Below are 24,631 nucleotides of genomic sequence, written 5' to 3'. Positions count from 1 at the left end.
AGATAGTCCTAGAAGAACAAGATCACATTTTAGACAAGAAGAGTCATTAATAGGACTGCTTTCAATAATTGAGCCTAAAACTGTTGAAGAAGCTCTCTCAGATGATGGATGGATATTAGCTATGCAAGAAGAGCTAAATCAATTCCAAAGGAATGATGTGTGGGATCTGGTACCCAAACCCTTTCAGAAGAACATTATTGGAACAAAATGGGTATTCAGAAACAAGCTGAATGAACAAGGAGAAGTAACCAGAAACAAAGCCAGACTTGTTGCTCAAGGCTACAGTCAACAAGAAGGCATTGATTACACTGAAACATTTGCTCCAGTTGCAAGATTGGAAGCAATCAGGTTACTTCTATCCTACGCAATTAATTATGGCATAATATTATATCAAATGGATGTCAAAAGTGCCTTTCTTAATGGTGTCATTGAAGAAGAAGTGTACGTTAAACAACCTCCTGGGTTTGAGGATCTTAAGCATCCTGACCATGTTTATAAACTTAAGAAATCACTATATGGCTTGAAACAAGCTCCCAGAGCTTGGTATGATAGACTAAGTAATTTCTTAATTAAAAATGATTTTGAAAGAGGACAAGTTGACACAACACTCTTCAGAAGGACTCTTAAGAAAGATATTTTGATTGTGCAAATATATGTTGATGATATAATATTTGGTTCTACTAATGCATCTCTTTGCAAAGAATTTTCTAAGTTAATGCAGGATGAATTTGAAATGAGTATGATGGGAGAATTGAAATTCTTTCTTGGAATTCAAATCAACCAAAGTAAAGAAGGAGTATATGTTCATCAAACAAAATATACAAAGGAGCTTCTGAAGAAGTTCAAGCTAGAAGATTGTAAAGTGATGAACACTCCAATGCATCCAACCTGCACCTTAAGCAAAGAAGATACTGGAACAGTAGTAGACCAGAAGCTATACAGAGGTATGATTGGTTCTCTGTTATACCTCACTGCATCTAGACCTGATATTTTATTCAGTGTATGCTTGTGTGCAAGATTTCAATCAGATCCTAGAGAATCTCATTTAACTGCAGTTAAGAGAATCTTCAGGTATCTGAAAGGAACAACTAATCTTGGACTCCTGTATAGGAAATCCCTAGATTATAAGTTGATTGGATTCTGTGATGCTGATTATGCTGGTGATAGGATTGAAAGAAAATCAACCAGTGGAAATTGTCAATTCCTGGGAGAGAATCTGATATCCTGGGCAAGCAAAAGACAAGCAACTATTGCTATGTCTACAGCAGAAGCAGAATACATTTCAGCTGCAAGTTGTTGCACACAACTACTTTGGATGAAACATCAGTTGGAAGACTATCAGATTAATGCTAACAGTATTCCCATTTATTGTGATAATACTGCTGCTATTTGTTTGTCAAAGAATCCAATTCTACATTCAAGAGCCAAGCATATTGAAATCAAACACCATTTTATCAGAGACTATGTTCAAAAAGGGATTTTAGATATACAATTCATTGATACTGAACATCAATGGGCTGATATATTTACAAAACCTTTATCTGTTGAAAGATTTGATTTTATTAAGAAAAATTTGAACATGCATTTTGTGTCTGATTGAAAAATTGCTTGCCTCTGAATAAGAAGTTTGGTTATGAAGTTTATTCAGAAGCATTTGGTTCATCAGAAGCTCTTAACTGAGGTTCTGAGGAAAATGTGCTTCTGAAGATGACGTCAGCACTAAAACTTCAGAAGTGGTATTCTTTGCTTCTGAATAGCATGGTTAGTGGGAACGTTGGTAGTTACTTTATGTAACAGCTGTCACATTACCCAAAAGGTAGTTTTCTGAAGAGTCTCTGACGTGGTCTATTTGTATTGGAGTATAACAAAAAGGGCAATGATGTTTTATTTGCTTTTTAACATACTTACACGCGCCTCCAATTTGTCATTAATGATGTGTTTGTTTGTCCCTTCTGAATTGCAAACGTTTTAATAAAAACACTAAGTCAATTCACACACTTCTCACTTCACAACAAACACTTTCTATTTTCTTCTCAACCCTCTGCGAAAGTAAGCGCATTCACTCAACCTCTCAAAACACCTTAGAACCTTAAAACTACTTCAAATCAATGGCATCTTCAAGTTCTGCTGGTGGTTCGTCATCAAATATGGATATAGATACTCCAGCATATGAGATCAAAGGAAGAACTATGTCTATTGAGGAATGGGAGTTAATCATTCAAGCGGAAAATCCAGTGGATTTCGCTTCTCTAACTCACCATGGGTGCGACTTGGTAAAGTTCTACAAGAAGCAGAAGCTGATGAGTTACTTCAGTCTTCTCAATGGTCCTACTTACGAAGTGCTGGTCAGACAATTCTGGGTAAGAGCTTCAATTTTTGACAAAGTTGTTGCTAAACAAGAAGAAGCTCAGTTGATTCTGGTTGATCCTACTTTGGAAGGAAAAACCTGAGAAGAAATGGGTCTACTCGCCTTCACTGGGACTGAGATTAGATTAAACATCATGGGGATTCCTGTAACAATCAATGAGCAAGTGATTGCTCAAGCCATGAGAAGGGATGCTGCTGGGACATACGATGGAGAAGAGATTCCTAACCCCAGAACAAGCCCTTGGAAGGAAATTGTAAACAACACTGTTTACGGATCAAAGGATGCTAAGCCTTACAGCACCTTAAGCATGGAAAAGAAAATGCTGCTGAAGATCCAGAATGAGAACATCTTTCCCAAAGGTGGAGGAAATGATCAACCTTCACTTGGTCACAAAGTCTTTCTGCATCACACCATCTCTCAGGAAACAACAATGAACGTTCCCAAATATATGTTTAAATATATGATCAAGGAACTTAAGAAGAGTCAGATGGAGAACAGGAAGTACGTTCCCTATGGAAGGCTGCTCTCCATAATCTTTCAAGAAGGAGGACTCCTAAGTGCCCTGAAAGATGTGGGCATTTATGATAATCAGAAGCTGGGAGCAGTCACAGGAAAAATAATCAATGGGGCAACTCTGGTCAAGATGAGGCTGATTTCAACTTGCAAGAAACTAGATACAGATATGCATGAATCTGATGTCATATCTGATCTAGTCACTCATCACATCCCCATCTGCAAGAGAGATCCCCTGGATGTGCAAAGGGCCTACATCTTGGACTTCTACAAAAGCTACAACAAGAAGATCAGCTTGAAAGATATCCCAGAAGAGATGTATGGTGGTGATCTGCCTGTGGCCAAAGGCAGAAAATCTAAGAAGAAGCAGATCACCAAGGAAGAATACCTTGCTGAAGATGCTACTGAGAAGGGTGCTCAGAAGCATCAGAAAGCCAAGAAGGAAAAATCTGCTATGTCCACCATTCTTGAAGAAGTGGAGGATTTGGATGATGTCCCTCTTATCACAAAAAGGACAAGGAATGCTCAAGAAACAGCAGAACAGCCTGCTTCTGAACAAACGGGTTCTGAGCAAGCTGCTTCTAAAGAGCCTCTAAGTCCCAAGAAGAAAAGAGAAGCTGCTCTTCAGACCATCAAAAGGAAGAGGTCTAATTTAACAAGAAATCTGAAGACAGCTGAAGGACGAAGGGCAGAAATGTTGGAAGAATTGGAAGAAAACTGGGATGAAGACTCAAGCCCCAAGAAGGCAAAAAGGACTATAACTTCTGAGACTATAGTCATGCCCAGTTTTGAAATGTCTGAAGAATTAAAGCAGTATGCTAGGGAGTATTCTGCATCCAAGATAGCAGAAAGGAAAAGGATGAAGGAATTGTATGAGAAAGAAAGGGATGAGCGTCTCAAAGCTGCAGGGTATGTGCCTACTCCTGTCGTTGCTGCTTTAGCTTCTGAGTTAGAGCAAGAAACTATTCAGCATGGAGTAACTCTGCTTTCTCAAGCCCTGAAGAATAAGCAAGCTTCAGGAGCCACATCATCAGATCCTTCTACAAAAGCTCCAGAAGCACCTCAGTCAGAACCTCTTTCTTCAGGTAATCCATCCAAAGCTCCAACTTATACTCAGTTTCCTACTCTACCCTCTTCACCCTCTTCATCATCCACAGAATCAGATGACCAACCCCTTAACCAACACATAGACAAACTTCTAAAAACCAAACCTACCAAACTAACAGAATTTGGAACACTTGACTATGAGAGAACTCAAATAGAATTTTCCAAAAATAGGATTAAACTGTGTGAGAAATTCAATTTGCCTACTACTCATCCACTATATCCAGATATTCCAGAACCTGTTAGTATACAACAACCTGAACCTAACCAAAAACCTACCCAAACAAACTCACCAAATAACCAAACTCCACAAAAAGCCTCTGAAGTAGTTTCAGAAGCAACTACTTCAGAAACCCCCCAACAACAAGAAAACTCAACCCTTCACAACTTAGAAAAACATCTAGGTGGTGAAATGCAACCAACACCCACAAAGGCCTCTAAGACAGTCCCTGGAAAGACTGTGTTAGAAAACCAACAAACAGAAACCATCCCTGAGCAAACTGTTCCTGAGCAAACCATCCCTGAGCAAACTGTTCCTGAGCAAACTGTTCCTGAACAAGATGCTTCTGAACAAGTTGCTTCTGAACAAGTTGCTCCTGACCAGCAAACAACTTCTGACCAACATATAGCCTCTGACCAAACAACAGAACCAGAACAACAACCAGAGCCACCAATAATAGACTTAACCTCTGACCAACCTTCCACATCAAATACAACTCAATCTGAACCTTCAACCATCCCTGACAGTATCCATGAGACTGAGTATATAGAGGAACAGCTGATCAGACTTAGTGATGAGATTCAGGCACTGATTCTTCGCAGAACAGTTCCTGTACCTCCTATTCACTATTATGATCAGTGGATGGATCTGGAGAAGAGCTTTGTTGATCTGATGAGTCAGCTCAGAACAAAATGTGTGTCATCTCACTCTGCTATGCTGAAGAAGCTATTGGATGATATGCATGAAGCAGCTAAGGAGAAAGAGCTGAATTTTGTGCCTCTGCTGGACATCTCTCCTTACTATCCAGAAGAAGAGTACATCACAAGGGCTGCAAGAATTCATGCTGGGCATAAAAGGAAATTAAGGGAAAAGGATGAGCTACTTCAGAAGAAAGATGATCAGATCAAGTATCTCTTAGAACAGTTGTATAAGCAAGCCCAACCTTAGTTGCACACCCAACACTAGCTTGTTTTTTACTTTTGTTCTTAGTAGCTTTGTCTTTGTATCTTAACCTTTCTTTATATATATTATCATTGTTTCTGGATCTTGTGCTTTTTCACCTTCAATATGTTTTGCTCTGAAATACTTTTTTTTTAAAGGTTTATATGTTTATATGCTCTGCTACTCTTTCTTTTGTTTTTATTCTTTTTGTTGATGACAAAAGGGGGAGTAAATGTATAGTATTTTTAAGGCACTGAGCCCCTCTATAACCACTTCTTTTTTTTTTTTAAATACTTCAGATCTGATTTTTATGAGTATTTTATTGAAATTTAATTAATAAGAATAGAACTCAGGGGGAGCTTACAAAACTCACCTTAAAGATCTATTAGACTCAGGGGGAGCTTACAAACCTCTATCCCAGTGGTCAACTTATTAATTAGATCAACAACAATTGAACATTTTAAATACTATTGTTTGTCATCATCAAAAAGGGGGAGATTGTTGGAACAAAATGTGTTTCACAATGAACCTTATTAAGTTTTTATGATAACAAGGTATTAAAAATTGTCAATTGGTTATTACTAATAATTGTTCAAGTGTACAGGACCAAAGGCTACTCAAGTTATTTCAATAGCTCTTGGAAGAACAATGGAATGTAAAAGAAATTCTGAGCATCTGAAGAAAACTGCTCCTGAAACTGAAGTGCTTCTGAAGTAATGACGTCATCAGAAGCAGAAGGTCTTCAGAAGCAAAAGTTTTCATCAGAAGCAATATCTTCACCAGAAGCTACGTTTGATCCTTTAATCAAACTGAAGATTCAAAGTAGCTGATTCTCAATTCAGTCTTATCCAAGAAGAACGAAGAATTGAAAGGGAGGTATCAACGGATATATGGATAGCACTGAGCACTTGTCTCTCGTTAATAGAGTTGACAAAGTACAAGTGTACAACCACTACTTCCACTACTCTGTTTTCTGTCTATGCTACAAGACAAAACAACAGCCATGCCTGCAGAATTTGTACACTCAAGATGGGAATGAATTTGAAGCTTATTCTTCAAAGGACTACACCCAAATCAGGCAAAGGATCACTGGTGGATAATCAAAGGATTTCAAACGACTCTTTAGACGTGCTGATTATCTCAACGTCTCTTTCACGCCTCTATATAAAGGAGTGAAGACTTGAAGATTAAATAGAGAGATACATAAGTTCAAAAGCGCCAAAACTCTGTCAATTTGATTCTACAAAGCACACTGAATTTCTGCACTGATTTGATACATCTTAGAAATTCAAAGTCTAGAGTCTTTTCTGTATTGTATTGTGAACACCACTGATTGTATATCAAGTGTTCAATTCAAACTCAATTCTCTGTATTTTTGTTTGATTAGAAGTCTCTTGCCTGCGTGCTTGAGCATTAGAAGTCTCTTGCTTAGTGCTTGAGCATTGGAAGACTCTTGCGTGTGTGCTTGAGCATTTTTGTGAAGTCTCATACTTAGAAAGTATTGAGCAGTTGTAATCTTTGTGATTATAGTGAAATCTCCTTGGAAGTGCAAGGGGGACTGGACTACTTCCGTGTTGTGGAAGGAACCAGGATAACTGCTTGTGTCTTTGTCTTTCTTTCTCTGCTCTGTTCTTTTCCGCTGCAATCTGACTCTGATCATTTCATCAGAAGCAATCAAACTGCTTCTGAAGTTTTATCAGAAGAAGTATTTTTTAAGAGAAAAAGAAAACACAATTCAACCCCCTCCTTCTTGTGTTTTTCACCTTCATAGTGACTCTTTCACAATAATAGGTGCAGTATACCAATTAGGGGAACATAGATGATCCGAAAGACCTAAACTCATCTCTCTCTTGTTCTTTAAACCAATCTTTATTTTCTGTTATTACTTATGCAAACAAATCAATCAACTGCCTAGCGGCAAATTAAAAGAACTTTTATACATCTTAAGTTACAACGTAATTGAATTATTGAGATTAAAACCAGTCCTTGTGGAACGATATTTTTACTACTTCGATAGTATTTGGTACACTTGCCAAAATTCTATCAAGTTTTTGGCGCCGCTGCCGGGGACTGTTGATTTATTTCAACAAGGCAATTGCGTTTTAATTTAGGATTTCTGCAATTTATTTTCTGTTTTAAAAATTATTTCTTGTTTCAGTATTCATTAATTATTTTGTATTGTGCAGTGCTACTAAGGTATTTTGCTGTTTATGCGAGGTAGACGTAATTCCGAAGACCTCGAGTACGATCCTGATATCGAAAGGACTGCAAGAGCTAACCGGAAAGCTGTCCGGTTGTCAAAGTCAGTTCCACCGGGTACACGCACACATATACCAGATCCGACACTTATTGAAACTGAAACAACCACCTCTCCTAAGTTAATCACAATGGAAGAGGTTAACCCACTAGCAGCAAGGCCCAAGTTGAGAGAGTATGGGCTGGCAAATCACCGTGGCCGCCTAACTCACGTGTTCCGACCTGCTAATCCTGTTGCTTTCGACATCAAGGCATCAGTTCAGAATGGATTGAAGGAAAGACAGTTTAATGGTATTGAGACCATCAGCCCTCATGAACATCTAAGCCACTTTGCTGAAACTTGTGAGTTTTGTGTTCCTCCAGCAAATGTCACTGAGGACCAAAAGAAACTTAGGCTATTTCCGTTCACTTTAACCGGTAAAGCTAAAGACTGGTTATTGACTTTGCCTAATGGGACTATTCAAACATGGGAAGAATTAGAGCTTAAGTTTCTAGAGAAGTATTTCCCTATGTCCAAGTACTTGGATAAGAAGCAAGAAATAGCAAGCTTTCGGCAAGGTGAAGGTGAATCACTTTATGATGCTTGGGAAAGGTTCAATTTGCTACTGAAGAGATGTCCAGGCCATGAGTTTTCTGAAAAACAGTATCCCCAATTCTTCACTGAAGGGTTAACTCATAGCAACAGAATGTTTCTAGATGCCTCAGCTGGAGGTAGCCTAAGGGTAAAAACTGATGTGATTTGTGTGGAGAGGGCCATCCTAATGGTGAATGTGTACCAGAGGGAGCTAGTGAAGAAGCCAACTATGTGAACTACCAAAGGCAAAACCCTTACTCCATGAACAAACACCCTTACTTGAGTTACTCCAACAACAACACCTTAAACCCTTTGCTGCCCAATCCTCAACAACAACAACAACCAAGGAAGTCTCCAGGTCTTGAGGAAACAATGATGAATTTCATGAAAATGACTCAAAGTAACTTTGAAGAAATGGAAAAAAGTCAAGACCTTGAAAGAAAGAACAATGAAGCCTCAAGAAAAATGCTTGAAACACAACTTGGGCAATTAGCTAAGCAGTTGGCTGAACAGAACAAAGGGGGATTCTCAGGTAATACTCAAGAGAATCCTAAGAATGAAACTAATTGCAATGTTATTGAGTTAAGGAGCAAGAAGGTTTTGACACCTTTAGTTCCAAAAGTTCCCAAGAAAGTTGATGAAAATGTTGTGGAGGTAGATTAAGATGTTGAAGATGAGGAAGTAGTTGAAAAAGAGAGTGATCAAGGTGTAGTTGAAAATGAAAAGAAGAAAAAAACAGAGGGAGAAAAAAGTGAGAAGTTAATTGATGAAGACTCGATCTTGAGAAAGTCTAAAAGCCAAATTTTGAAGGATGGGGATAAACCACAAATTATCCCATCTTATGTGAAGCTTCCATACCCTCATCTAGCCAAAAAGAAGAAGAAGGAGGAAGGACAGTTTAAGAAATTCATGCAACTCTTTTCACAACTTCAGGTGAATATTCCTTTTGGTGAAGCTCTCGATCAAATGCCGGTTTATGCAAAATTCATGAAAGAAATGTTAACGGGGAGAAGAAAGCCAAAAGATGATGAGAACATCTCTCTTTCCGAGAATTGTAGTGCTATTCTCCAAACGAAACTTCCTCCTAAGCTTAAGGATCCTGGTGCTTTTACTATCCCTTGTTCCATTGGGCCGGTTGACATTGGACGTGCTTTATGTGATTTAGGGGCAAGCATCAATTTGATGCCCCTTTCAATGATGAAGAAGATTGGAGGTGGAGAGCCAAAACCTACAAGAATGACCCTCACTTTAGCTGTACAAGAAGAGCTATACAAGAAGAGCTAAATCAGTTTCAAAGAAATGATGTGTGGGATCTGATACCCAAACCTAATCAGAAGAACATTATTGGAACAAAATGGGTATTCAAAAACAAGTTGAATGAACAAGGTGAAGTAACCAGAAACAAAGCCAGAATTGTTGCACAAGGTTACTGATGACAGTCCGTCATTCGCTATTTCTAGAGTTTTTTTATATGTATTTTGATCACAAAGTGGAGTTCACAAGGCAACTTATGCAGCAAAAGAGTAGAAAACTGAAGAAAATACAAAGAAGAGAATCGTGTCACGATTTGGTAAAAAACGTGACACGATTTTAGAAGACCAAAATCAAGCTTTGACATTGAAGAAATCGTGTCACGATTGCATAATCGTGGCACGATTTGAGGAAACCCTAATTCAGAGATTTGCGATTCAAGGAGAATCGTGCCACGATTTACTTAAATCGTGCCACGATTTTAGGCGGAATTCTGTGCCTATTTAAGCTGAAGTCTATTCCAAAGACAAGGGTTATGATTTGGAGCAAAGTGCTTGAGCATAGGAAGTCTCTTGCTTTAGTGCTTGAGCAACGGAAGTCTCTTGCCTGCGTGCTTGAGCATTGTTGAAGTCTCATACTAGGTAGTATTGAGCAGTTGTTGTAACACCCCGTTTTCCCAATATACAAATTTCTTAAACAATTATCAGAGTAAAAACCATAAACGGGATATCACATAGAAACGTAATCCAAAACAGTTAAATAATGATTTAACCTTCACAAATTATCTTTAACATAGCAGCGGAAAATCATAATCATAATTCGTAAAACGATTTTGGCACGCAGGCCCAATAAGTATCTCAAAAGAGTTTATCAAAACATAAGCAGTTCACGTAAAAGAATGAAGCATGTTATAGCATATAACCCCATCCCGTTACGTATCAGAGCGACCTAGACGACACAGTGAAGGCAAGGCCAACTCACGAAGCAACTGCACACTAAGCACGATCACCTGCAAGTTACCCATACGAAGGGCAACATTTTCAAGCAGAAGGGGTGAGATTTCATAATAAAATAACATTAATCAATGTAATTGCGAATCATAATTAACATCATAAACATTCCATTATTAACTTTGCATAAATGCTAAACAGTTATCACGTAATCATATATCCAATTCATTATGAACAACGAAACATAATCAAATAACACTTATCACATAATCACATATTCATTCATTATCAACAAGGCATCTTAATCATGACAATGTGACAATGCTCCTAGACTCCTTATATGCATGTGGTACCAATCGTCATCATAAGTATTAATATACTTTAATCGTGCGGAGGACAAAGCTCCTATAAATCGTGCGGAGGACAAAGCTCCTAATTTTCGTGGTGAGGACTAAGCTCAATGATATGCTATGCATGGACTCTTAACAACAAAACACGTAATCAACGTAATCAACATGCATCCAATAATTTGGAGCTAAACTTTATCATATACTTATGCACTTAGTTAAACAACGGAAGCAGCATAAACAAGTCACATATCAAGATGATATTATTATATCAATAGCATATAAATTGCATTATTATCAAACCTTCATATCTTGCATGAATATACAATACATTAATTCATATTCAATTAATATCAATATAACCTAAACAACTCTACAGGCTGCATTAAACGTCATCACTAGGTCTCATTACCAGTTAGGGGTTCACTCTTGATCAACAAGTGCGACACAGATCGCACAGACACTCAGGAACTACAATCTGGTTGTACTCGCGAGGCGAGAGTCCTTACTCGCCATGGCGAGCACCACTCAACTCCCAAACTAAGCTTGTTCTGGGTTCCCTCTGATCCTACATTCAATCCTAATCAATACTAGGTATGTTCAGGTACTCAAGGGTATACAAGGTTCAACTAAAAAGGTCGAAACACGAAACATGACATGCTCTCTGCCTGAGCTCGCGAGGCGAGGAAGGTTGCTCGCCATGGCGAGTTGCACCAAACAACTCGCGAGGCGAAGGAAAGGGGCTCGCGTGGCGAGCGATGAAGTTCATCACTCGCGAGGCGAGGATCATCACTCGCCGTGGCGAGCGATGAACAGAAGCACGGGCAGACTAGGGTTTTTCTCAAAAATCCATCACACAACATGGTTCAAAGCCTAATTTTGATTCCAGAATTCATCCTAAACATATTCTAAGGTTAAAGGACGGTTTCTACATCAATCTAAACAAGTTTTACCGTTTGATCATCAATTTTTAGGGTTTTAACCTAATTCCAAAACTTTTCTAAATCAATCCTAACTTTGTCAATTAATCATCAGAATTACAACAATCAATGCTATTGAATTACTAGTCTCACCCTTACCTGGTTATGAAGAAAATCGCAGCACTCTACCTTGGTTCCTCTAGACTTGGCTTTTTCTCCCTTTTCCAAAAGTTTTCACGTACAATGAGTTTCTAAAATATTAGGTCTTCTCCTATTTATACCTCTTTCTAATAACTTATCTTATCTCACTTTCTCCCCCAAAACTATCTAAAATATCAAAACAGCCCTCAACTAAATATTTTATATTATTTTCAAATCTTTATTTTATTTAACAATAAAATAAATCTCATATCATAATCAAATCCTTCAATACTCATAACTTAACACGTCATCAATCAAATCATCAAAATTCATCAAAACATATCAAAATCATGCATATATTATATAATTATAATATAATTGCCTAAACTCGATTTAATAAACGATTAAACGAAAGTGGGCGTTACAACTCTCCCCCACTTAAAATATTTTCGTCCTCGAAAATTTACCTCAAGCAAACAATTCTGGATAAGACTCCAGCATCTTACTCTCAAGCTCCCACGTCAAGCTTTCACCAGTCGCTCCCGACCAAACGACTCTCACGAGAGGTATCTCCTTGCCTCTCAACGTCTTCACCTTACGATCATCAATCCTCAACGGCAAAGTCTCTACCGTAAGGTTGTCTCTAATTTGTACATCGTCGCTTTGGATTACATGAGATGGATCCGGAACATACTTTCGAAGTTGCGACACATGGAAAACGTTGTGCAAATTCGAAAGATGCGGCGGTAAACCCACTCGGTAAGCCACCGTTCCAACTCTTTCCAATATCTGATACGGACCAATGAACTTCGGGGTCAACTTCTTTGACTTCAAAGCACGTCCTACACCAGTCATAGGAGTGACTCTCAAAAACACGTGGTCTCCTTCTTGGAACTCAAGATCTTTTCTACGCTTATCATGATAACTCTTTTGTCGACTCTGCGACGCCTTCATTTTCTCTTGGATCATCTGAACTTTCTCAGTAGTTTGCTGAACAATCTCTGGTCCTAAGACCACTCTTTCTCCTGATTCAAACCAACACAACGGAGTTCTGCATCTCCGACCATACAAAGCCTCGAACGGTGCCATTCCAATACTAGAATGATAACTATTATTATAAGTGAACTCGATCAACGGAAGATGACTATCCCAAGTTCCTCCTTGCTCAAGAACACAAATTCTCAACAAATCCTCTAGCGACTGAATTGTCCTCTCCGACTGACCATCTGTCTGTGGATGATACGCCGAACTCAATCTCAACTTCGAACCCAAGGCCTCTTGCAAACTTTTCCAAAATCTAGAAGTAAATCTTGGATCTCTATCTGATACAATGCTCGAAGGAACACCATGCAACTTCACAATCTCCTTGATATAAATCTCTGCCAACTGGGCAACAGGGAAACTAATATTAATAGGTAGGAAATGAGCTGACTTCGTCAACCTATCAACAATAACCCAAATTGCATCGCTCCCTCTCGGAGTATTCGGCAAACTCGTCACAAAATCCATCGATATACTATCCCATTTCCATTCTGGCACGTCTAAAGGTACCATCATCCCAGCAGGTTTCTGATGCTCAACTTTCGACTTCTGACAAACTAAACAGGAATACACAAACTGTGCCACATCTCGTTTCAAACCAGACCACCAGAAAATCTTCTTTAGATCATGATACATCTTCGTAGCTCCCGGATGAATACTCAAGCTACTTCTATGACTCTCTTCAAGAATCATCTTCTTAATCTCTTCATTGTCTGGGATACAAATTCTTCCTCGGAATCTCAACACACCTTGATCATCGATTTTAAAATCACTGTCTTCAGTCTGATCTCTAGCAACCAACAAGTCCACAAACTTTACATCAACTTTCTGTGCTTCCTTTATACTTTTCAGAAATTCACTATCAATCTTCAACATACCCAGTTTCACGCTCTGAGGTGACCATTCACAAACCAAACTCATATCTCGGAACTGTTCAAGCAATTCGAACTCTCTGACCATCATGGCGGACATATGCAATGTCTTCCTACTCAAGGCATCTGCAACAACATTAGCTTTACCTGGATGATAATTCAAACCAAAGTCATAATCCTTCAACAATTCGAGCCATCTTCGCTGTCTCATATTCAATTCCTTCTGATCGAACAAATACTTCAAACTCTTGTGATCACTAAACACTTCAAATCTCGAACCATACAAGTAATGTCTCCATATCTTCAATACAAAGACTACAGCCGCCAACTCGAGATCATGCGTAGGATAATTCTTCTCATGAACTCTCAACTGTCTTGAAGCATAAGCTACCACTTTACCTTCTTGCATAAGTACACCTCCTAAACCCAACTTGGACGCATCACAATAAACCACAAAAGGTTCATCTGACTTCGGCAAAATTAACACTGGAGCAGTCGTCAAAAGCTTCTTCAATTCACCGAAACTTTTCTCACAATGGACGTCCCACACAAAAGTTTTACCTTTACAAGTCAACTGCGTTAGCGGAAGAGCTAACTTAGAAAACCCTTCAATAAACCTTCTATAGTAACCAGCTAAACCCAAGAAACTTCTAATCTCAGTAACGGACTTTGGAGTCTCCCACTGTGATACCGCTTCAACTTTAGACGGATCCACTGCAATACCATCTCCGGAAATAACATGGCCAAGGAAACTCACCTCTTTCAACCAGAATTCACACTTAGACAATTTAGCATAAAGCTTCTTCTCTTTCAACACTTGTAAGACAATCTTCAGATGCTCAGCATGTTCTTCTTCAGTCTTGGAGTAGATCAAAATATCGTCGATAAACACAACCACAAACCGATCCAAAAATGCATGGAAGATGCGATTCATATACTCCATAAACACTCCAGGTGCATTGGTCACACCGAAAGGCATAACTTTATATTCATAGTGACCATAACGCGTTCTGAAAGCCGTCTTCTGCATATCTTCGTCTTTTACTTTAATCTGGTGATAGCCTGATCTCAAATCAATCTTGCTGAAAACTCGTGCACCCACTAGCTGATCCATCAAATCATCAATTCTCGGAAGTGGATACCTATTCTTGATAGTTACCTTGTTCAACTGTCGATAATCAATACACAACCGCATACTACCATCTTTCTTCTTTACTAGCAAAACCGGCGCTCCCCAAGGTGAAACACTTGGTCTAACAAACTTCTTCTCAAGCAAGTCTTCTAACTGTTTCTTCAACTCAGATAACTCAGAAGCAGACATACGATAAGGTGCCATCGAGACCGGCTTCGTTCCAGGAACAAGATCAATAGAAAACTCAACTTCTCTCTCTGGAGGCACATCAGGAATCTCATCTGGAAAAACTTCAGGAAATTCACACACCACCGGTAACCTGTCAATCACTGCTTGATTCTCAATAGATAAAGTAGCCATCAACGAAAACATCAAGATACCGTCGCGTTCCAGTTGCTTCAGCTGCTTAGTAGATAAAAACTCTGCACCACTTTCCTCTTCGACGGAAGAGAAATGTACTGACTTGCTAAAACAATTAATAAGAACGTGGTTGTACTCTAACCAGTTCATACCCAAAATCACATCCATACCACTCAAAGGTAGACAAACTAAATCCATTTCAAAATCACGACCAAACATAGACAAAGGACATTTCAAACATACGAGAGAAGTAGTCACCAAACCCTTAGACGGAGTTTCGACAACCATCTCTCCATTCATATCAGACAAAACAAGACCCAAAGAAGAAACACAATCGAAAGCAATAAAACAATGCGTAGCACCAGTATCAATAATAGCAACTAAAGGAGTATTATTAATATAGCAAGTACCTCTGATCAAACGATCCTCATTCTCTGTCTGAGTCCCAGTCAAAGCAAAGACCCTACCAGTAGTCGGCGCCCTCTTTGGCTGATACACTGTGAACTAATGTGACCCTCTCCATTGCAATTAAAGCACACAATGTCTGTACGATTGCAATCAGCCACCACATGACCCTTCTTACCACACCGGACGCACTTCTTGATTTCCTCCGGGCAGACGTTGCTTTTGTGGCCTCTCTCTCCACAATTGAAACACACAATCTCTGCAGCATCCTTCTTCTTAGGCCGCCTGACATCGACCATCTTCTGTTTCCCTTTGTCAGCGGGGGCACTGTACGGCTTAGGACGACTCTGCTGTCCCTTGCCCTTCCTCTCATTCACTACCTTGTAGTGAGCCTTGGTATCCTCCTCATAGATCCTGCAGCTATTAACCAAGTCCTGAAAAACTCTCAGCTGTTGGTATCCAATCGCCCTCTTGATGTCGGGCCTCAAACCGTTCTCGAACTTGATGCATCTCGAGAACTCAGCATTCTCTGCAGTATAGTGCGGATAGAACTTAGACAGCTCCACGAACTTGGCAGCATACTCTGTCACGGACATATTTCCTTGCTTCAGCTCAAGGAATTCGATCTCTTTCTTCCCGCGAACATCTTCCGGAAAGTATCTTCTCAGGAACTCTCTCCTGAAAACAGCCCAAGTCACAACAGCTCCTTCCTGCTCGAGGGTAGGCAGAATAGCAACCCACCAGTCATCAGCTTCATCGGCCAGCTGATGAGTACCAAACCGCACCTTCTGATCTTCAGTGCACTGCATAACTCGGAAAATCCTCTCAATCTCCTTAAGCCACGTCTGGGCTCCATCAGGGTCATAACGTCCTTTGAAAGTCGGAGGGTTCTTCTTCATGAACGTCTCCAACATCCTAGCTTCAGCATTTGCACCAGCATTCACGTTAGGTTGTTGTCCCACAGCTTGGGCAACAGCTTGTAGAGCAGCAGCTAACGCAGCATCATTCCTTCCAGCCATTTCTGATATTCTACAAAAGTAGCAACAACAACATAAGATAGTAATATAAATATTACTAAGACTCGACACGACTCTCTAATTGACCGGACGGATCAACCTGCTCTGATACCAATTGTAACACCCCGTTTTCCCAATATACAAATTTCTTAAACAATTATCAGAGTAAAAACCATAAACGGGATATCACATAGAAACGTAATCCAAAACAGTTAAATAATGATTTAACCTTCACAAATTATCTTTAACATAGCAGCGGAAAATCATAATCATAATTCGTAAAACGATTTTGGCACGCAGGCCCAATAAGTATCTCAAAAGAGTTTATCAAAACATAAGCAGTTCACGTAAAAGAATGAAGCATGTTATAGCATATAACCCCATCCCGTTACGTATCAGAGCGACCTAGACGACACAGTGAAGGCAAGGCCAACTCACGAAGCAACTGCACACTAAGCACGATCACCTGCAAGTTACCCATACGAAGGGCAACATTTTCAAGCAGAAGGGGTGAGATTTCATAATAAAATAACATTAATCAATGTAATTGCGAATCATAATTAACATCATAAACATTCCATTATTAACTTTGCATAAATGCTAAACAGTTATCACGTAATCATATATCCAATTCATTATGAACAACGAAACATAATCAAATAACACTTATCACATAATCACATATTCATTCATTATCAACAAGGCATCTTAATCATGACAATGTGACAATGCTCCTAGACTCCTTATATGCATGTGGTACCAATCGTCATCATAAGTATTAATATACTTTAATCGTGCGGAGGACAAAGCTCCTATAAATCGTGCGGAGGACAAAGCTCCTAATTTTCGTGGTGAGGACTAAGCTCAATGATATGCTATGCATGGACTCTTAACAACAAAACACGTAATCAACGTAATCAACATGCATCCAATAATTTGGAGCTAAACTTTATCATATACTTATGCACTTAGTTAAACAACGGAAGCAGCATAAACAAGTCACATATCAAGATGATATTATTATATCAATAGCACATAAATTGCATTATTATCAAACCTTCATATCTTGCATGAATATACAATACATTAATTCATATTCAATTAATATCAATATAACCTAAACAACTCTACAGGCTGCATTAAACGTCATCACTAGGTCTCATTACCAGTTAGGGGTTCACTCTTGATCAACAAGTGCGACACAGATCGCACAGACACTCAGGAACTACAATCTGGTTGTACTCGCGAGGCGAGAGTCCTTACTCGCCATGGCGAGCACCACTCAACTCCCAAACTAAGCTTGTTCTGGGTTCCCTCTGATCCTACATTCAATCCTAATCAATACTAGGTATGTTCAGGTACTCAAGGGTATACAAGGTTCAACTAAAAAGGTCGAAACACGAAACATGACATGCTCTCTGCCTGAGCTCGCGAGGCGAGGAAGGTTGCTCGCCATGGCGAGTTGCACCAAACAACTCGCGAGGCGAAGGAAAGGGGCTCGCGTGGCGAGCGATGAAGTTCATCACTCGCGAGGCGAGGATCATCACTCGCCGTGGCGAGCGATGAACAGAAGCACGGGCAGACTAGGGTTTTTCTCAAAAATCCATCACACAACATGGTTCAAAGCCTAATTTTGATTCCAGAATTCATCCTAAACATATTCTAAGGTTAAAGGACGGTTTCTACATCAATCTAAACAAGTTTTACCGTTTGATCATCAATTTTTAGGGTTTTAACCTAATTCCAAAACTTTTCTAAATCAATCCTAACTTTGTCAATTAATCATCAGAATTACAACAATCAATGCTATTGAATTACTAGTCTCACCCTTACCTGGTTATGAAGAAAATCGCAGCACTCTACCTTGGTTCCTCTAGACTTGGCTTTTTCTCCCTTTTCCAAAAGTTTTCACGTACAATGAGTTTCTAAAATATTAGGTCTTCTCCTATTTATACCTCTTTCTAATAACTTATCTTATCTCACTTTCTCCCCCAAAACTATCTAAAATATCAAAACAGCCCTCAACTAAATATTTTATATTATTTTCAAATCTTTATTTTATTTAACAATAAAATAAATCTCATATCATAATCAAATCCTTCAATACTCATAACTTAACACGTCATCAATCAAATCATCAAAATTCATCAAAACATATCAAAATCATGCATATATTATATAATTATAATATAATTGCCTAAACTCGATTTAATAAACGATTAAACGAAAGTGGGCGTTACAACTCTCCCCCACTTAAAATATTTTCGTCCTCGAAAATTTACCTCAAGCAAACAATTCTGGATAAGACTCCAGCATCTTACTCTCAAGCTCCCACGTCAAGCTTTCACCAGTCGCTCCCGACCAAACGACTCTCACGAGAGGTATCTCCTTGCCTCTCAACGTCTTCACCTTACGATCATCAATCCTCAACGGCAAAGTCTCTACCGTAAGGTTGTCTCTAATTTGTACATCGTCGCTTTGGATTACATGAGATGGATCCGGAACATACTTTCGAAGTTGCGACACATGGAAAACGTTGTGCAAATTCGAAAGATGCGGCGGTAAACCCACTCGGTAAGCCACCGTTCCAACTCTTTCCAATATCTGATACGGACCAATGAACTTCGGGGTCAACTTCTTTGACTTCAAAGCACGTCCTACACCAGTCATAGGAGTGACTCTCAAAAACACGTGGTCTCCTTCTTGGAACTCAAGATCTTTTCTACGCTTATCATGATAACTCTTTTGTCGACTCTGCGACGCCTTCATTTTCTCTTGGATCATCTGAACTTTCTCAGTAGTTTGCTGAACAATCTCTGGTCCTAAGACCACTCTTTCTCCTGATTCAAACCAACACAACGGAGTTCTGCATCTCCGACCATACAAAGCCTCGAACGGTGCCATTCCAATACTAGAATGATAACTATTATTATAAGTGAACTCGATCAACGGAAGATGACTATCCCAAGTTCCTCCTTGCTCAAGAACACAAATTCTCAACAAATCCTCTAGCGACTGAATTGTTCTCTCCGACTGACCATCTGTCTGTGGATGATACGCCGAACTCAATCTCAACTTCGAACCCAAGGCCTCTTGCAAACTTTTCCAAAATCTAGAAGTAAATCTTGGATCTCTATCTGATACAATGCTCGAAGGAACACCATGCAACTTCACAATCTCCTTGATATAAATCTCTGCCAACTGGGCAACAGGGAAACTAATATTAATAGGTAGGAAATGAGCTGACTTCGTCAACCTATCAACAATAACCCAAATTGCGTCGCTCCCTCTCGGAGTATTCGGCAAACTCGTCACAAAATCCATCGATATACTATCCCATTTCCATTCTGGCACGTCTAAAGGTACCATCATCCCAGCAGGTTTCTGATGCTCAACTTTCGACTTCTGACAAACTAAACAGGAATACACAAACTGTGCCACATCTCGTTTCAAACCAGACCACCAGAAAATCTTCTTTAGATCATGATACATCTTCGTAGCTCCCGGATGAATACTCAAGCTACTTCTATGACTCTCTTCAAGAATCATCTTCTTAATCTCTTCATTGTCTGGGATACAAATTCTTCCTCGGAATCTCAACACACCTTGATCATCGATTTTAAAATCACTGTCTTCCGTCTGATCTCTAGCAACCAACAAGTCCACAAACTTTACATCAACTTTCTGTGCTTCCTTTATACTTTTCAGAAATTCACTATCAATCTTCAACATACCCAGTTTCACGCTCTGAGGTGACCATTCACAAACCAAACTCATATCTCGGAACTGTTCAAGCAATTCGAACTCTCTGACCATCATGGCGGACATATGCAATGTCTTCCTACTCAAGGCATCTGCAACAACATTAGCTTTACCTGGATGATAATTCAAACCAAAGTCATAATCCTTCAACAATTCGAGCCATCTTCGCTGTCTCATATTCAATTCCTTCTGATCGAACAAATACTTCAAACTCTTGTGATCACTAAACACTTCAAATCTCGAACCATACAAGTAATGTCTCCATATCTTCAATACAAAGACTACAGCCGCCAACTCGAGATCATGCGTAGGATAATTCTTCTCATGAACTCTCAACTGTCTTGAAGCATAAGCTACCACTTTACCTTCTTGCATAAGTACACCTCCTAAATCCAACTTGGACGCATCACAATAAACCACAAAAGGTTCATCTGACTTCGGCAAAATTAACACTGGAGCAGTCGTCAAAAGCTTCTTCAATTCACCGAAACTTTTCTCACAATGGACGTCCCACACAAAAGTTTTACCTTTACAAGTCAACTGCGTTAGCGGAAGAGCTAACTTAGAAAACCCTTCAATAAACCTTCTATAGTAACCAGCTAAACCCAAGAAACTTCTAATCTCAGTAACGGACTTTGGAGTCTCCCACTGTGATACCGCTTCAACTTTAGACGGATCCACTGCAATACCATCTCCGGAAATAACATGGCCAAGGAAACTCACCTCTTTCAACCAGAATTCACACTTAGACAATTTAGCATAAAGCTTCTTCTCTTTCAACACTTGTAAGACAATCTTCAGATGCTCAGCATGTTCTTCTTCAGTCTTGGAGTAGATCAAAATATCGTCGATAAACACAACCACAAACCGATCCAAAAATGCATGGAAGATGCGATTCATATACTCCATAAACACTCCAGGTGCATTGGTCACACCGAAAGGCATAACTTTATATTCATAGTGACCATAACGCGTTCTGAAAGCCGTCTTCTGCATATCTTCGTCTTTTACTTTAATCTGGTGATAGCCTGATCTCAAATCAATCTTGCTGAAAACTCGTGCACCCACTAGCTGATCCATCAAATCATCAATTCTTGGAAGTGGATACCTATTCTTGATAGTTACCTTGTTCAACTGTCGATAATCAATACACAACCGCATACTACCATCTTTCTTCTTTACTAGCAAAACCGGCGCTCCCCAAGGTGAAACACTTGGTCTAACAAACTTCTTCTCAAGCAAGTCTTCTAACTGTTTCTTCAACTCAGATAACTCAGAAGCAGACATACGATAAGGTGCCATCGAGACCGGCTTCGTTCCAGGAACAAGATCAATAGAAAACTCAACTTCTCTCTCTGGAGGCACATCAGGAATCTCATCTGGAAAAACTTCAGGAAATTCACACACCACCGGTAACCTGTCAATCACTGCTTGATTCTCAATAGATAAAGTAGCCATCAACGAAAACATCAAGATACCGTCGCGTTCCAGTTGCTTCAGCTGCTTAGTAGATAAAAACTCTGCACCACTTTCCTCTTCGACGGAAGAGAAATGTACTGACTTGCTAAAACAATTAATAAGAACGTGGTTGTACTCTAACCAGTTCATACCCAAAATCACATCCATACCACTCAAAGGTAGACAAACTAAATCCATTTCAAAATCACGACCAAACATAGACAAAGGACATTTCAAACATACGAGAGAAGTAGTCACCAAACCCTTAGACGGAGTTTCGACAACCATCTCTCCATTCATATCAGACAAAACAAGACCCAAAGAAGAAACACAATCGAAAGCAATAAAACAATGCGTAGCACCAGTATCAATAATAGCAACTAAAGGAGTATTATTAATATAGCAAGTACCTCTGATCAAACGATCCTCATTCTCTGTCTGAGTCCCAGTCAAAGCAAAGACCCTACCAGTAGTCGGCGCCCTCTTTGGCTGATACACTGTGAACTAATGTGACCCTCTCCATTGCAATTAAAGCACACAATGTCTGTACGATTGCAATCAGCCACCACATGACCCTTCTTACCACACCGGACGCACTTCTTGATTTCCTCCGGGCAGACGTTGCTTTTGTGGCCTCTCTCTCCACAATTGAAACACACAATCTCTGCAGCATCCTTCTTCTTAGGCCGCCTGACATCGACCATCTTCTGTTTCCCTTTGTCAGCGGGGGCACTGTACGGCTTAGGACGACTCTGCTGTCCCTTGCCCTTCCTCTCATTCACTACCTTGTAGTGAGCCTTGGTATCCTCCTCATAGATCCTGCAGCTATTAACCAAGTCCTGAAAAACTCTCAGCTGTTGGTATCCAATCGCCCTCTTGATGTCGGGCCTCAAACCGTTCTCGAACTTGATGCATCTCGAGAACTCAGCATTCTCTGCAGTATAGTGCGGATAGAACTTAGACAGCTCCACGAACTTGGCAGCATACTCTGTCACGGACATATTTCCTTGCTTCAGCTCAAGGAATTCGATCTCTTTCTTCCCGCGAACATCTTCCGGAAAGTATCTTCTCAGGAACTCTCTCCTGAAAACAGCCCAAGTCACAACAGCTCCTTCCTGCTCGAGGGTAGGCAGAATAGCAACCCACCAGTCATCAGCTTCATCGGCCAGCTGATGAGTACCAAACCGCACCTTCTGATCTTCAGTGCACTGCATAACTCGGAAAATCCTCTCAATCTCCTTAAGCCACGTCTGGGCTCCATCAGGGTCATAACGTCCTTTGAAAGTCGGAGGGTTCTTCTTCATGAACGTCTCCAACATCCTAGCTTCAGCATTTGCACCAGCATTCACGTTAGGTTGTTGTCCCACAGCTTGGGCAACAGCTTGTAGAGCAGCAGCTAACGCAGCATCATTCCTTCCAGCCATTTCTGATATTCTACAAAAGTAGCAACAACAACATAAGATAGTAATATAAATATTACTAAGACTCGACACGACTCTCTAATTGACCGGACGGATCAACCTGCTCTGATACCAATTGTAACACCCCGTTTTCCCAATATACAAATTTCTTAAACAATTATCAGAGTAAAAACCATAAACGGGATATCACATAGAAACGTAATCCAAAACAGTTAAATAATGATTTAACCTTCACAAATTATCTTTAACATAGCAGCGGAAAATCATAATCATAATTCGTAAAACGATTTTGGCACGCAGGCCCAATAAGTATCTCAAAAGAGTTTATCAAAACATAAGCAGTTCACGTAAAAGAATGAAGCATGTTATAGCATATAACCCCATCCCGTTACGTATCAGAGCGACCTAGACGACACAGTGAAGGCAAGGCCAACTCACGAAGCAACTGCACACTAAGCACGATCACCTGCAAGTTACCCATACGAAGGGCAACATTTTCAAGCAGAAGGGGTGAGATTTCATAATAAAATAACATTAATCAATGTAATTGCGAATCATAATTAACATCATAAACATTCCATTATTAACTTTGCATAAATGCTAAACAGTTATCACGTAATCATATATCCAATTCATTATGAACAACGAAACATAATCAAATAACACTTATCACATAATCACATATTCATTCATTATCAACAAGGCATCTTAATCATGACAATGTGACAATGCTCCTAGACTCCTTATATGCATGTGGTACCAATCGTCATCATAAGTATTAATATACTTTAATCGTGCGGAGGACAAAGCTCCTATAAATCGTGCGGAGGACAAAGCTCCTAATTTTCGTGGTGAGGACTAAGCTCAATGATATGCTATGCATGGACTCTTAACAACAAAACACGTAATCAACGTAATCAACATGCATCCAATAATTTGGAGCTAAACTTTATCATATACTTATGCACTTAGTTAAACAACGGAAGCAGCATAAACAAGTCACATATCAAGATGATATTATTATATCAATAGCACATAAATTGCATTATTATCAAACCTTCATATCTTGCATGAATATACAATACATTAATTCATATTCAATTAATATCAATATAACCTAAACAACTCTACAGGCTGCATTAAACGTCATCACTAGGTCTCATTACCAGTTAGGGGTTCACTCTTGATCAACAAGTGCGACACAGATCGCACAGACACTCAGGAACTACAATCTGGTTGTACTCGCGAGGCGAGAGTCCTTACTCGCCATGGCGAGCACCACTCAACTCCCAAACTAAGCTTGTTCTGGGTTCCCTCTGATCCTACATTCAATCCTAATCAATACTAGGTATGTTCAGGTACTCAAGGGTATACAAGGTTCAACTAAAAAGGTCGAAACACGAAACATGACATGCTCTCTGCCTGAGCTCGCGAGGCGAGGAAGGTTGCTCGCCATGGCGAGTTGCACCAAACAACTCGCGAGGCGAAGGAAAGGGGCTCGCGTGGCGAGCGATGAAGTTCATCACTCGCGAGGCGAGGATCATCCCTCGCCGTGGCGAGCGATGAACAGAAGCACGG

At 39.7% G+C, this 24,631-nt stretch overlaps 1 protein-coding gene across 1 annotated transcript; it reads left to right on the top strand.

Annotated features, from left to right (window-relative positions):
• Nucleotides 1-8,238: 8,238 nt before the first annotated feature.
• On the top strand, nt 8,239-9,261 carry LOC120577485 (uncharacterized). Its single transcript, XM_039829037.1, has 2 exons — nt 8,239-8,631; nt 8,767-9,261. The coding sequence occupies exons 1-2, from the start codon at nt 8,239-8,241 to the stop codon at nt 9,259-9,261; spliced, it is 888 nt and encodes a 295-aa protein (XP_039684971.1).
• Nucleotides 9,262-24,631: the final 15,370 nt, after the last annotated feature.

This window comes from Medicago truncatula, chromosome 8, assembly GCF_003473485.1.
Source record: "Medicago truncatula cultivar Jemalong A17 chromosome 8, MtrunA17r5.0-ANR, whole genome shotgun sequence".
Taxonomy (NCBI): domain Eukaryota; kingdom Viridiplantae; phylum Streptophyta; class Magnoliopsida; order Fabales; family Fabaceae; genus Medicago; species Medicago truncatula.
This window is presented reverse-complemented; position numbering and strand designations above follow the sequence as displayed.